General features: G+C 39.4%; 1 protein-coding gene across 1 annotated transcript in view; it reads right to left on the bottom strand.

Annotated features, from left to right (window-relative positions):
• Window positions 1–1,354: 1,354 nt before the first annotated feature.
• LOC108135163 (protein tipE) overlaps window positions 1,355–12,757 on the bottom strand; it is a 30,968-nt gene continuing 19,565 nt past the window's right edge. Inside the window, exon 2 of the mRNA XM_017255786.2 lies at window positions 1,355–3,910. Coding sequence (XP_017111275.1) covers window positions 3,841–3,910 — 70 coding nt within the window. The 3' untranslated portion in view covers window positions 1,355–3,840. The remainder of the gene's footprint in view (window positions 3,911–12,757) is intronic.

Below are 12,757 nucleotides of genomic sequence, written 5' to 3'. Positions count from 1 at the left end.
TCTTTTGAATATAAAATCTATTTTGCGAAATAAATACTAAAAACTATAGTAAGCGGAGCTATTATGTACCTATGTATATGTAAATACTTAGGTACTCCCCATCACTGGCTACCTTTAACCTGTTGAGGGATGCGTGGCCCGAGGTCCTGGGACCTTGTTACGATTTGTGCTCGCAACTTTGCGGCAGGATTTTGTGGACAAGCATCCGGTATGGGGAACACACTTCCTGCCCGACTAATCGATGCAGGATCAACTGGGGCTTACGGTTATGACATCGTTCCCTGCGTCCGCAACAACCACTTTCATCCACACCCGGGTAATGTGTATTCCTGCACAGAGGGCGACCGCTAACTCAGTTTCTGGGTTTTGCCAGGCAAACACAATTCGGATCGAAGTCTGTGGGTCCTGCTTAGCAAAAACCACTGCGATTTCTTTTCCCCCAATACGCACAAGACGAAGGAAAATCGGTGGAATGGCGGTTTCACATCGAGGTTGCGGGGGCTGTGGTATGTAGATTGTGTTTGCCATTGCTGCAGCTCAAGTGTAAACATCATCTGGGGGCTAGGATGTGGGGACGAGCTTCCCCATAAAGCGGAGAATGTCTGCACAGGGGAAATTCACTTATGAGATTGCATTTTTTAAAAGTTATTAAGCCAGATCTTTATGTATTTTTTGTAATTAAAAACTTTAATATAACGAAAGGTATCCTACAAAGGTATCTGTCTTTATGGCTAAATGTATTTCAATCTGTCATAACATTAGGTAAAGAAAGATATATATGTATCCTCTAGAACTTTAATACGACACTTATCTTATAAGATAAGTAATTGCTTATTAAAAAAAATGTTATATTTTAACAGTATTAAATATTACAAAACAGTATTAAAAGCTTATGGAAATATCTTTAGTGTTTAAAAAAATGATTTAAAAGTGTTCTGGATTTGTTGAAAGTGTTTTGCACAGTGTACGTCTCCTTCCCATCCCAAATCCCATGTGCTGCGATGGTGCATGTGTGTGCCTCTATGCGTTGGCTTCTGGTGCCTCCCTCGACGATGAATGCCTTTGTTTTCATTTCACTTCATTTAATTTCGAGGAAACTCGAGGCTGCGTCGATACACAAGAGACCAACCTCCACCCAATCCGCCCTCCAATCCCACCTCCAACGTCATGATCCAACCTCCCGGAAAACCATCGGCCTGGAATGACGGACGATGGCTTGACATAATTTCTGCTGCCTGATGATTTCGAGTAGAAATGCTGCGGAATTGTTCAACTTAATACTTGGAATATACTTACTTAACCATTTTTCATTACCATAATATAAAATAAAACGATAGTAAATGCATCCGTTTTGTTATGTCCTTTTTAATTTCTTTCAATAATATGTATGTCTCATTTATTATTCAATATGCGTTCTAGTTCTATTATTTTCCATTATTTCTCTCGTCATTATATATGTATAAATTAATGCCCATTGTTCAATGCGTGTGGTGTCCGCTTTAAATGCCAGACATGCTTTCGAGTTGATCGAATTTATAAAACGAATTTCCTTGCACTGACAAAGCCAATTTGCGGTGTATAAAAAATCATTGTGCAATTCTCAAATTCAAATTTCCTTTATAACAACAATTATAATAACAATAATAGTAAGAAATACGCGAATGTTTATTGCATTATTTACTGTAACAACAAAACCAATTAACGAGCCCCGGTTGAGGGTGTGTAAAAATGGAATAATTTTCACGGCTTCTCCTCAGTTGGTTTTAAATTTCCTATTTGGTTTCCTTATCGTAGTACCTTTGCCCTCTTGCTGTGTCTTAAAAAATGTATTAAAATTAGCTTAACTATCAAAATTATATGCACTTTGTTGTAGCTTCATTTGTTTGTTTCATTTGAGTTCGTTTTCAAAAGTTTCTATTATCAATATTCTAGTCAGCTTATATACATTTGTTGTTATTTGTGTTCTCTTGTTTGCTTAATTGTTTTCCTGTGGCTTGCCTTGTCTTAACTATGAACAGTTTGATATTACAAATATAATGCAATTATCCTTGATGCCATCGGTAGCTATCTCCTTAAGTTTAGTGAGTGGCATTTACATGTATCTACATGAATATCAAAAAACTATGCAGGTTCCTCTAAATCCAACAATGTTCTGCAGCTTATACAAATAAATGTTAACATTCAATATCTCCTAATCTCTCCTCGTATTCGTCCAAAGCCTCTGTATCTCAATGTGGAACAGAATAAGCGGTTTTAGTTACAAATTGGGCGCAGCATGTCCTGTGAGTTGTGTGCCAGTGATGGAATGATTGAAAAACTCCTTTTGGAAATTAAATATTGTCAAGCACGATTGTGAGTGTGTGAGCATGTGAGTATGTAAGTGTGTGATCGGTGACGAAACCATAGAGAATCATAATGTCAAGGTCAAGTGGGTGGGACTATCGGGGAGTGATAACTAACTACACTACACTGATGGGGAATTATAGAAGAAACGTGCTCTGGCGTGCTGGTTGATTGATGATTAAACAGAGACCAAGAAGTTAATTGCTTTTCGTCATTTTTTGTTGTCAACAACAATACTCAATAATATCATATTTCTCTATATATCATTCAAATGATCACAGTCAAAAAACGTTCATTATTGAATTACCTTTTAAACATTTTAACCTTTACTACAATTTACTACACCACAAAGATTCGGGTTTAAAAAAAAAAAACAATATTAACTGTAACGCAAATACGAGTAATTTCTTGATTGAAATTTGACCAAATTCTCTCAACTTGGGGCACTTTGTGAAGGGCATGCGAATTTCGTCTAAGACGAACTTCATCCCGATTTCTACAGCAAAACCAAAAGCGATTGATGGTCGGTCGGTCGTGGGTGTTACAATATGTGGTCGGATTCTATATAAAATGAGGCGTGGCGTGGCGGGGCGTGGCGTGTCTACTTCTGTGTGGAGCGATTAACCGAAGCGTAAAATGTTTTTTGCCGCTGGCCGAATTTCCATTTGAACTTCCAATTGCATTTTCGTAACATTATTTTGGTTGCATTTGTAGTTTGGGTTTGCTTTTGCTTTCCTCGTGATTAGCTGAACATTTTATTGTATTTAATTACTAATGCATTACAAACTTATTTATTACCTAATGCAAAATTGTACACTTAACGTTAATGTTCTGTTTTTCGGTTTGGTTTCTTTTTCAGCAGTACAAAAATTATTCATTGCATTTTCTGTTTAGGTGTTTTTTGTCTCATTTTGCCTTTGTTTTACATCCGTAATGATTCTGTTTTAACTAAATTTACACATTGCCAAATTTGCATATTTGAATTCGTACAGGCACACATATACACATGTATATTGCATACGCGGCTAGATATACAAATACATACATGCCACTGCCATTGCTTAGAACTAGACTTCGATTTATTTCATTAACCGATTAACATTTCTCTTGGTTTCTCCGTCTCCGGCGGCTGGTTTAAAAATCATTTACGCTAAAAAGTAACTAAATTTAATCAATCTTAGGAATTATTCAGTTGGATCAATTATTAATTTATGTGTGTGTGTTCGTTTGTGTCACATTTATCTGATTCATTTTGTTCTGCTAGTTGCACTAAAACCTCTGATAGTGTCGGTCGTCGTGTCTCGAGTTCTTTGGCCATCTACCATATACCATCTACCATCTTCCCTATTCGTTCGAAGTTCGATTGGGTTGACACTATGTTGGAAGAACAAATAGGTTATCCTTAGCTAGTTCCGCAGAAATCGGTATCAGGTTCTGCTAAAAGTCGCTACTCGTCGAGGGATTCCCTAAATTGCTCTCCACAGTGTCGTCCTTGTGTCAGAGGGGCGGCTTGTAGACTTCAATAGCAGGCGTGAGCATGTCCACTCGCGTCGATATTGAAGTATCACTGTAATGGAAAAGAAACAAAGATTAGAACAAAATGGAACGCTATATTTGATATATTCGATGATAGAGTCCATTCTAACTTAAAGCAATTTTTGCAATACCTTCTAAATTTAATGATTCGAATACTCCTTTCTCGTGTTTTAACTTTAACATTTCAGTGACTTATGGCATAGTCACGAATAAACTTCTTTGTACTTCAGTTGGCAAACATAAAAAGTTAAAGGACACATCGCAAAGAGGAAAAAGTATGAGAAATAAGGCCAGTGCATTTGTCTTTGGAGATAAATGAGGAAGTTGGGAAATGGAAAAGCCGAAAACTTTATCACACCGAGCGCAGGCAGACAGCTGCTGCTCTTTGCCACACGTTGAGCCACACAAACAGCAAAATCCAATTCCAGTCTACCCATCAGTCAACAGTGTCTAACTAATTGCATTGTCCTGGCATTATTCACGGCAAAATACATATTTTAACCAAGATTAGGTAGATTTTTAATTTTTCTATCTAATTGCCTTAAACTATATTGTAAAGATAACATTTTTATTATTGTTAAGGCATTGAAGAGGATATGAATAAGTTGTGTATCAGTTATTAAACACCGATTGAAGTTTGTAAGTGCATTGGTGATATAGGATTTATTTGTTGCCATGCAATTCAACATAGTTATTTAACTTCAATTTTGACACGTGTTTTGTTTCCCTTGGAATGCGAATTCATTTGTATGCACCTGATACTCCCACAGTATAACTGCAATGCGTTTTTCTCAGCGGGAGTGACTGCTGCTGGGTCCTGATTTCATTTATTCGGTTCAATTGTTACATTTATTTATTATACACACGGACATTTACTCTTATACATATATATTTTCCTTTCATTGCCTGACCCCTCGACCTACGAATGCCATTTACTCTCTACTTCTTCGTCGGAATTTTCTTGATTTTTCCGCTTTTCGCCATTCCCCGTTGGCTTCTGGTTGTTCGGCTTCTTTATCATGGGCACCCACTGGATTGGAGCTCCATTGTTTGCTTGTTGCGGATTCGGTTTCGCATTGTAAATGAAATGGAATTAAATGAAATGTGAAATTTATTGTATTTAGGGGATTTCCATGCGACAAGCGCTGCGGAAGCGGAAGTGGATGGAGATTGGGTTTTTGGGGATGGAACAGAACAAAGCACAGCAATGCGAAACAATCGCATTTTCGTTTACTATTTCAAATGTAATTTATACGCGTACTTATGACCCCCACTGTGCGCTAGCTGTTCGCTTTATTGGCACTCTATTTTAGTTTTATTTGTGTTTACTCTCTGTTCCTGTCTATGATCGCATTCGTCCATCCATCCATCTGCTTGCACTACCATCTCATATTGAATTAAATAAAAATCTCATTTCTCGAATGGATGCTGTGTTTTTGCCATCAACCTCCTTACAACACAGCGACTGCCTTTAATAAATCCCCATCCTTGCATACTTAAATTCAAACACCCACACCCACTTCTGCTGGCCACTTCATAGAAAGTTCAGAATAGTTGCTGCAAGTTCGGCGCGGACCAAAAATAAACTTAGCAAGCAAAAACTGAAAGATATTATGGAAACTTTCGAGTGTTGGCAACTCCTCGAAATGCGCTTAAGAGATATAATTAAAACGAAGCTTAAAACGTTGAACTGAATTATGTATTGAAGATAATATTAAGTCCTTAAAGCTAAATATGTTCTTGCATATTCTACAGGTTTCACAGGTATGTTAAATTTTTAATTAATCTCAGTAGTTTAATTGCTAATCATTTCAGTCAAGCAAATAAGCTTTGCAATGTATTTATTTTTCTTTTAGAAGTTATTAGTATTCACGAAACTTGGAGCAACCATGTCCTGTGATTGCACTCTATGCAGAGTGCTCCATTTTCGGGGTGGAAAATAAGTTGGGAGACGGACACCATCTGGCGTTGACTATTCATCAACATAAAAGAAAAGCATGCGAATGCAGTTGCAGTAGGGGAGCACCGAAGGACAAGACAGGAACCCTTGGCATATGGAAAGTGGGCAAATTGTTGCCCAGCTGTTGAAACTGTGTTCCAATTAAAAATGCAACAAATTCGAGCACAAATTGGTGCCGTGCTGTTGCAACTGCAACTGCAATTGAAAAAATAAAGGATGCCAATGCAATTAAAAAGCTTTTTCAATTGCATTTAACATGAAATTAGTTTCGAGTGCCATAAAAACCATGAAAAGCTGGGAAAGTGCCTGCGGTTATCTGACGGTTGCTTTGTGTCACTTTTTAGCACACGCGTGTGTATGCATGTACGACTTGAACTATTCCATTGAATTTATGATTGAAATCGATTGCAAACATGCATATTGCAGAGCTTCTTTGGGAAGGGGAAACGCTTGAAATTGATTAAAACTATGAGATTTCCTTTCAGTTCCCACAAAACTTTATCAAAGTTTTGCCCCATCCGGGAGCTCGTTGCCAACAATAACCAAAGTTGTGGGAGATTTCTGTAGTAACTCCACAAAGCGGACAGGCACAACAACTTTAAGCAATTAACTTCCATCCAACTGGCCAACCTTGGGGCAAGAGGAAGCTTATTACAAACGGCAACAAGCAATGCAAATGCCAACTGGCAGTGTGAAATGGCCAAAGGCAGTGGCAGCACTTGGTCAAGACCAAGACCAAGAGGAATAACGCTGGAAAAGCTGGAAAAGCAGGTCAAACAGGTGTGTTGTGTGCAGGTTTGACTGGGAGTGGCAAAGGCAAAGGCGAGGGCGGCGCAACTTCCCAATGTATTTAATTTGAAAATGCGACACTGACACTGCGGCGTGCTGAATGCTCGGTGTAAATTAAATTACACGCGCCACGCCTTCCCGGCGACTGGGGGATAGGCCGGCCAACCCGAAACACGGTACATTAAAATTTCATTTGGCCAAAAGTCCCACAAACTTTGGTAACAAGTCGCAGGCGCTGCAAGGACAGCAGCCTTGGGCGTGTGAAAACAACAACAGGCAGAGATACACGGTAAAAAAACGACTAGAAGTACAAAAAAGTAGGCTTAAAACCAAAAACAAAATGGGGACAAGCAATAGAGATATTGGATTTCAGAATAAAAACTTAAGCTAAATCGAAATATTTATATTAAAGAAGTCTTGATGTAAGAACTCCTTGTAATTTTTAGACATTTTAAATAAAATTTATATACATTTTTTTTTATCAAATAAGGTTATAACTTTTTTTGACTTCCTCTGATTTTTCTGGGAATATAAGACATAAGATATATAAGGTAACCTTCAATATAAATTTAAATTATTCAATTTTTCTTATTAGTATTTAAGATACAACAAATTAAGAATAATAAATCTAAAACAGGGATTTAAAATGATGGTCCTAAATCAATATAGTTATTTAATTTAGCATTTATTTTTTTGAACAGTGTGAAGATTCAACTGCAGAGATACAGATACAACTGGCAGGCGGACAGATTTCAGGGGTGCGAAAGTGAGGGCCGGCTCAGAGGTCAAAATGCTGCGGGCTCGGGGCTTTGGGCCCCGGCACCTGGGCCGGAGCCAGAATCTCCGCTCCTATCCAAATCCGCAGCCTGCAGGCGACAAGTAAACACAAACGCCGACACCCAAAAACATTTGAAAACGCCCGCAACACCCACACAAAACTGGCAAGTGTAAGGCGAAGGTGGGAATCGAGGGAGAAACTTAAAATCTCATTAGTTACATTTTTGAGAGGACACGAGATTTTGCTGTCAGCTCAGAGCAGCAACAACTCCAAGTTTTTGGCGCCCAAGTTGACTGGGAAATCGGAAAACTGTGCAGCCTGGCCAACCGTTTCAAGTTTCACTTTGCCAGGTTGACCGCTTTTCATTCGCCTGTGAAAGTTTCAACTGATAAAATCAATTTCTTTCAATGGTGTTGAAAAAGTTTGCCTATCCAAATACCTTTAAATTTAACGTTAAGCAGCATTGGTTATTTAATATAAAATTATATAACATTTGATGTCACATAATATAACTTTGAACAAAAACAAAAATATGTATATACATTTTTGGCATAATCGATTTATATTATTAAAAATTTATTTATTTTTTTAAGATCATACACTTATTTTATTTTGATTTTTAAAGCTATAAGATCTGCAGTGATTAATTTTCCCTAAAAGGGTTCTTAAAGCGATTTTGCTTTTCTATCGAAGTCTTTTTATCTTTCCAAACATGACTTTAAATTTTGTCTTCCGTTTCATATGTCTACAAAATATTGTTTAATAATATTCTCTATATAAAAATATAGTATTCAATTAAACAATTTAGTTCAACTAATAACATGTTCTCAACTATTTTTTTCTGTGTCAAAAACACACAGTCTGGGGCAAAATTGTTTGCAAACTGAAAAAGTGCATTGAAAATCACTTGCCTATATACTCGGTATTTAAATTTCTAACAGCTTCTATATGCCTAGGCACGTTTCTCCGTTTCTCCATTTCTCCATTTCTCTGTTTCTCCGTATATATGTAAGCACGGGTTTGCCCGACTGGCCCAGTGGGTGGCAGCTGGCGAACGCCCCATGGGTTCGTCATATATCGGTGTTGTCTGTCCCACTGATATTGCTGGCCATATGGCAGCACTTTAAATGCAAATGAAAGCGCTGAGCGCTTGTGTCCTCGGCGTTGGTGTTGTCGTTGATGTTGATGTTGCTGGCAAAATGTGGTGCGTCGAGGTCGCTTACGATTTGAGAAGTGCTCGGCAGCCCCTCGCCCACAATTATTCAATGGGATGGGGAGAGGGGATAAATTTGCATAAAGCTCCCAAATAGAATGAATATTCGGTTAGGCTTTTTCCTTGCCGTGCTGATGGCACGTGACTGGCTCATGGACGTTTTGGCCAAAGTTTTGTGTGTCAAGGCACTGCAACTGCAGTTACATTGTGCTTTAGATACTTGTTGAGCCTGTCCTTCGTCCTGGGAGATATATGTACTATATAGGATATGCCTTGAACACTTCCAATGACAGCTCGCCTGTAGGTCATCGCTGGCTGGCTGGCTAACTGGCTGACATTTCAAATCAATGCCCCCCAAGTCAAACAAAAGTCGGGGTGCATTTTTGAAGCCAAAAACAACTGGGGCGTTTCTGACTTTTGTTTTGTCATTTGCGTGGGCGTGGCCCCCTTCAATTGCCAACTTGCATTCGAACTCTAACCGAACTCAAACAAGAATTCAAACTCAAATGAAGAGGGGCGATTGTGGAGGGCGGGGCGCATGTCTTGGCCAAGTCAACAGTGGGGCCTTGATATTAAGTAGCCCTGGTCGAAAGCACCGACCATTCATCATTTGTCCTGGCGCTCCAAACTTCGGCGAATGTAGTGAAAACTTTCTCGGTTTGCCTCTTGGCCATTTCCCTGCGGGCCAAGACATGAAGACGATGTGTCCGCCCGGCTGCCATTAATCAAACCAGCTACGTGATGTCTAGCACCCTGGCCATAAATAAACCCATTCTGCTCTTAGGGAATAGAAAAATCTAAAACTGGTCGGAAGGGATTTATGCAAATAAACACTTTTTCTGCTCGATGCTGAGTGATGGGCTGGCAATTGCCGGTGTAAATGCAATCGATGTGGCAGGAAACCAGGAATGCAGGAAGGCCCGGCGGCCGACTTGCACTCAGAATTAAATTACTCTAAAATTGAATTAGTCGTGTTGAAAATTCAATACAAGAATCTTGGTTCAGGGGGTATGAAGCATTTCCTTGTATTTACAAAAAAATTCAAATTTACAATCGCTTAAATCTTAAGAGAAACAATTTTTTAAAAGAACTGCGTTTAAGGACTAATGTTAAGATAATCAAAGACAACTAAACTTTTTATTATAGTTAACATTTTTTTGTTTAAATTTGGTTGCCTGTTAAATGTTTGTAATATCAAAGAGCTTAAATACAAGTTTTCTTTATTACAAAATTACAAAACGGGAACGGCTATTTTCCAGTTGTAGGCTTACATATTTCTTAGTGTAGGAAAACCTGAAAAAACCCCTGGAACCCCAGAAATGTAGTTTCCGCTGATTAATTTCCGCTCACAGCTCAATCATCAGGTTTCGCCTTTTTTCGCATATTTCTCGCCTTTTAATATGATTTCCACTTGATGGCTGAAAACCGAACCGGATTGAAAAGCATGTTGAGTGGCGGTGTCCTGAAGGCTATCATTTCAGCCCGGGGCCGGAATTTAATTTTGGGTCATGTTCGTTAAAAGTTCGGTCAAATGATTTATTTGCCGTTCCCGCATTGATTTCGAGTTCCATTTCGATTTCTGGTTTTCGCTGTTCGATGTTCGGTTTTTGGTGCTTCCCTCTCTTTACGCGCATAATGAAATCATTCCGTGACAGTTCGCACTCCAGACCCGCGCGCAACCCTCTTAATTGCTAAATCGAATTCGCTGTGCTTTGGCAGTGCGCGACAACGCGGCGTATGCGTAATGCGATTATTGAAATGTGTTGATTGGAATCAAGTTTGCATTTTAATTGGATTGTCATTGTTCAGCCAAACACACACACAACCGCTTCCAAATGGATTACACATTTTAGTTATGAGCTCGAGGTGGCAACCCAAGCCATTGTGCTTAAATTTAAATTGAATTCGGTGAACACTAAACTGGGTCCTACACATAAATTATATGCACTTCCCCACACATCCTTTAAGCTTTTTGGGGCTTAATGGCATGCCGGCCTGGGAGTGGGTGCAAAAAGCAAACATGAAATATTTCCCAAACGAATGTGCCATAACAGTTAAGTGAATAAAACATTAACAAATATTTATTTCCATAACCGCTGCCGCTACCGCTGCCGCTGCTATTCGGCCCCGGGGGTGTCCTTTTATTTTATTATATTTATTTGGCCTCAACAATGTTTGTTTTTTATTCTTTTCGGCTGCTCCCTGCAATAAGGCATGTCCTTGTTCCACTGCTGCGATTGTGATTATACCAAGCGGCAAATAAATAAAACAACAAGGAGCACACAATCGGGTGCACCACTGCTCGACCCCCGCAGCAACGCACGGGTCAAAGGGCAAGCCAAAGCTTCACCGCAGAGCTGGGGTCGGATTGGCTTTGCGTTGGGGTTTGCTGCTTGGCTTTGGGTTTCCCCAAACGTGTTCTGCCCCGAAAGTTGCGGGAAATTCTGCAGCCTGCAGCAGAGCAGTTAAAGCGTCAGCAGCATTCCGCCATTCGTGTTTTCCACTTTTCCGTTCCGCTGCCACCACACCTAAGCACCTACGGACGGGTGCTAATGCAGCGTTTAAAGCAAAACTCACGCCACTCGCTTTTATTTTTTGACGAGCAAACCACACAACACAAATGGCAAAACGCCAAGGCGCACCTCTCACATCCGGGGATGGGGATTTCCCCGTTTTCCCGTTTCCTCTTTCTCCTTTCAACCATTTTGCCGAGCTAAACTCTGCTGGCCACGTAAATTGCGTAAAGTCGCCGCAGCTAAAGCTGCGAAGCCAACGCGTTCTGCTCACTAATTGCACATTTTTATCTCAATTATTGCGGCTTACTCCTTTGGATTTCTGGGAAAGTTGAGAGAGAGACCAGCACGAAAGGACATAATAAAGCTGAGGACGAGAGGTTTGTGGACAAGGGACTGAGCAACGCTTATCCATTAAAGGATTATATGTAGGCCATGTCATGGTGCATCTTTTCTGCACTTTCAGCGGGCAAGAGCAATTAAGTTTGCTCTGATTTCATTCAACTTGACCAAAGTTTATGAAATCCTTAGAGTTTTAAAATTTCAAAATTTAAGGTGATTACTTATTATTAGATATTTTTCGTTTTTGTAAGTAATAAGTAAGTTTAAGTAAGTAAGTAAGTAAGTTTAGATAATAAAATAAAAATAGAAAAAGACTAGTTCATATAAATTCAAAAATATTCTTAAAAATGACAATTGGATTAAAAAAAGGTTATTTAACTTTTAAAAAATATACTATAAGTAATAATAAAAGCCTTGACATACATTTTTTGTATAATATATAACATGTATTATTAGCATCCATTTTAATTTAAATTTAAATAAAAGCCTTAATCCGTTTTTATGACTTTATAAGTTCTACTTCTAGAATTTATAATTTGTATTAGTTCTAGTTATAAACCTGTTTTTACAATCCCTATTGTTGCACGAACTGTTTGGTTTAACTTTTCAAATGAAAAATCTGGCCATTGTTGGGCTCAGGCTTCCACAAGCTTGCCTCAAAAAATATGAAAACATTTTCGAAACTTTTTGGCAAACAAGCTTTAAACCCATTTCTATTATCAATGCAGGGCGGACTTTCTGGGCCTGTGTGTGCGCAAACACTGTGGGATGGGCCAAGTGGAGCGTTGCCAATTACGAGTAGGCGAGTCAACAAACTCAGTCAGCAGTTTGCTAGCCAAAAAAGTATGCAAAGCACGAGCTGGCATACGGGGAAGTTTGGTGAGCCCAACTCGCTTGTCAATGAGCCCGAGTGAGTTACTTGTAATTACCACAAAATTCAATGCATACCCTCGTAGCTGTTTCCCCTTAAAAATGGATGGGTGCATGGATGGCTGGATGGCTGTCTGGTGGAGCAGACACAGCTGCTGCCGTAGTCAAACATCATTTGGCATAGTCGCGCTGGAACTCGTTTTGCCTAACGACCCGACCATCGACTTGCGTCATATCCCTCCAACTTGTCGAGGAAGCGACGACCGCACGCACCATCATCAGCCCACCAGCTATTCCATCAGATCCCAGCCCATCCCAACCCATACCATCCCATTTTAAAGTTGGAGGAGATGTCTCGAAATGGCAGCTGTAAAAAATCACAGCATCAGCATAAAAGTGCTTAAAAGCAGCCG

Source organism: Drosophila elegans, unplaced genomic scaffold (genome assembly GCF_018152505.1).
Source record: "Drosophila elegans isolate 14027-0461.03 unplaced genomic scaffold, ASM1815250v1 contig_476, whole genome shotgun sequence".
NCBI classification, from domain to species: domain Eukaryota; kingdom Metazoa; phylum Arthropoda; class Insecta; order Diptera; family Drosophilidae; genus Drosophila; species Drosophila elegans.
This window is presented reverse-complemented; position numbering and strand designations above follow the sequence as displayed.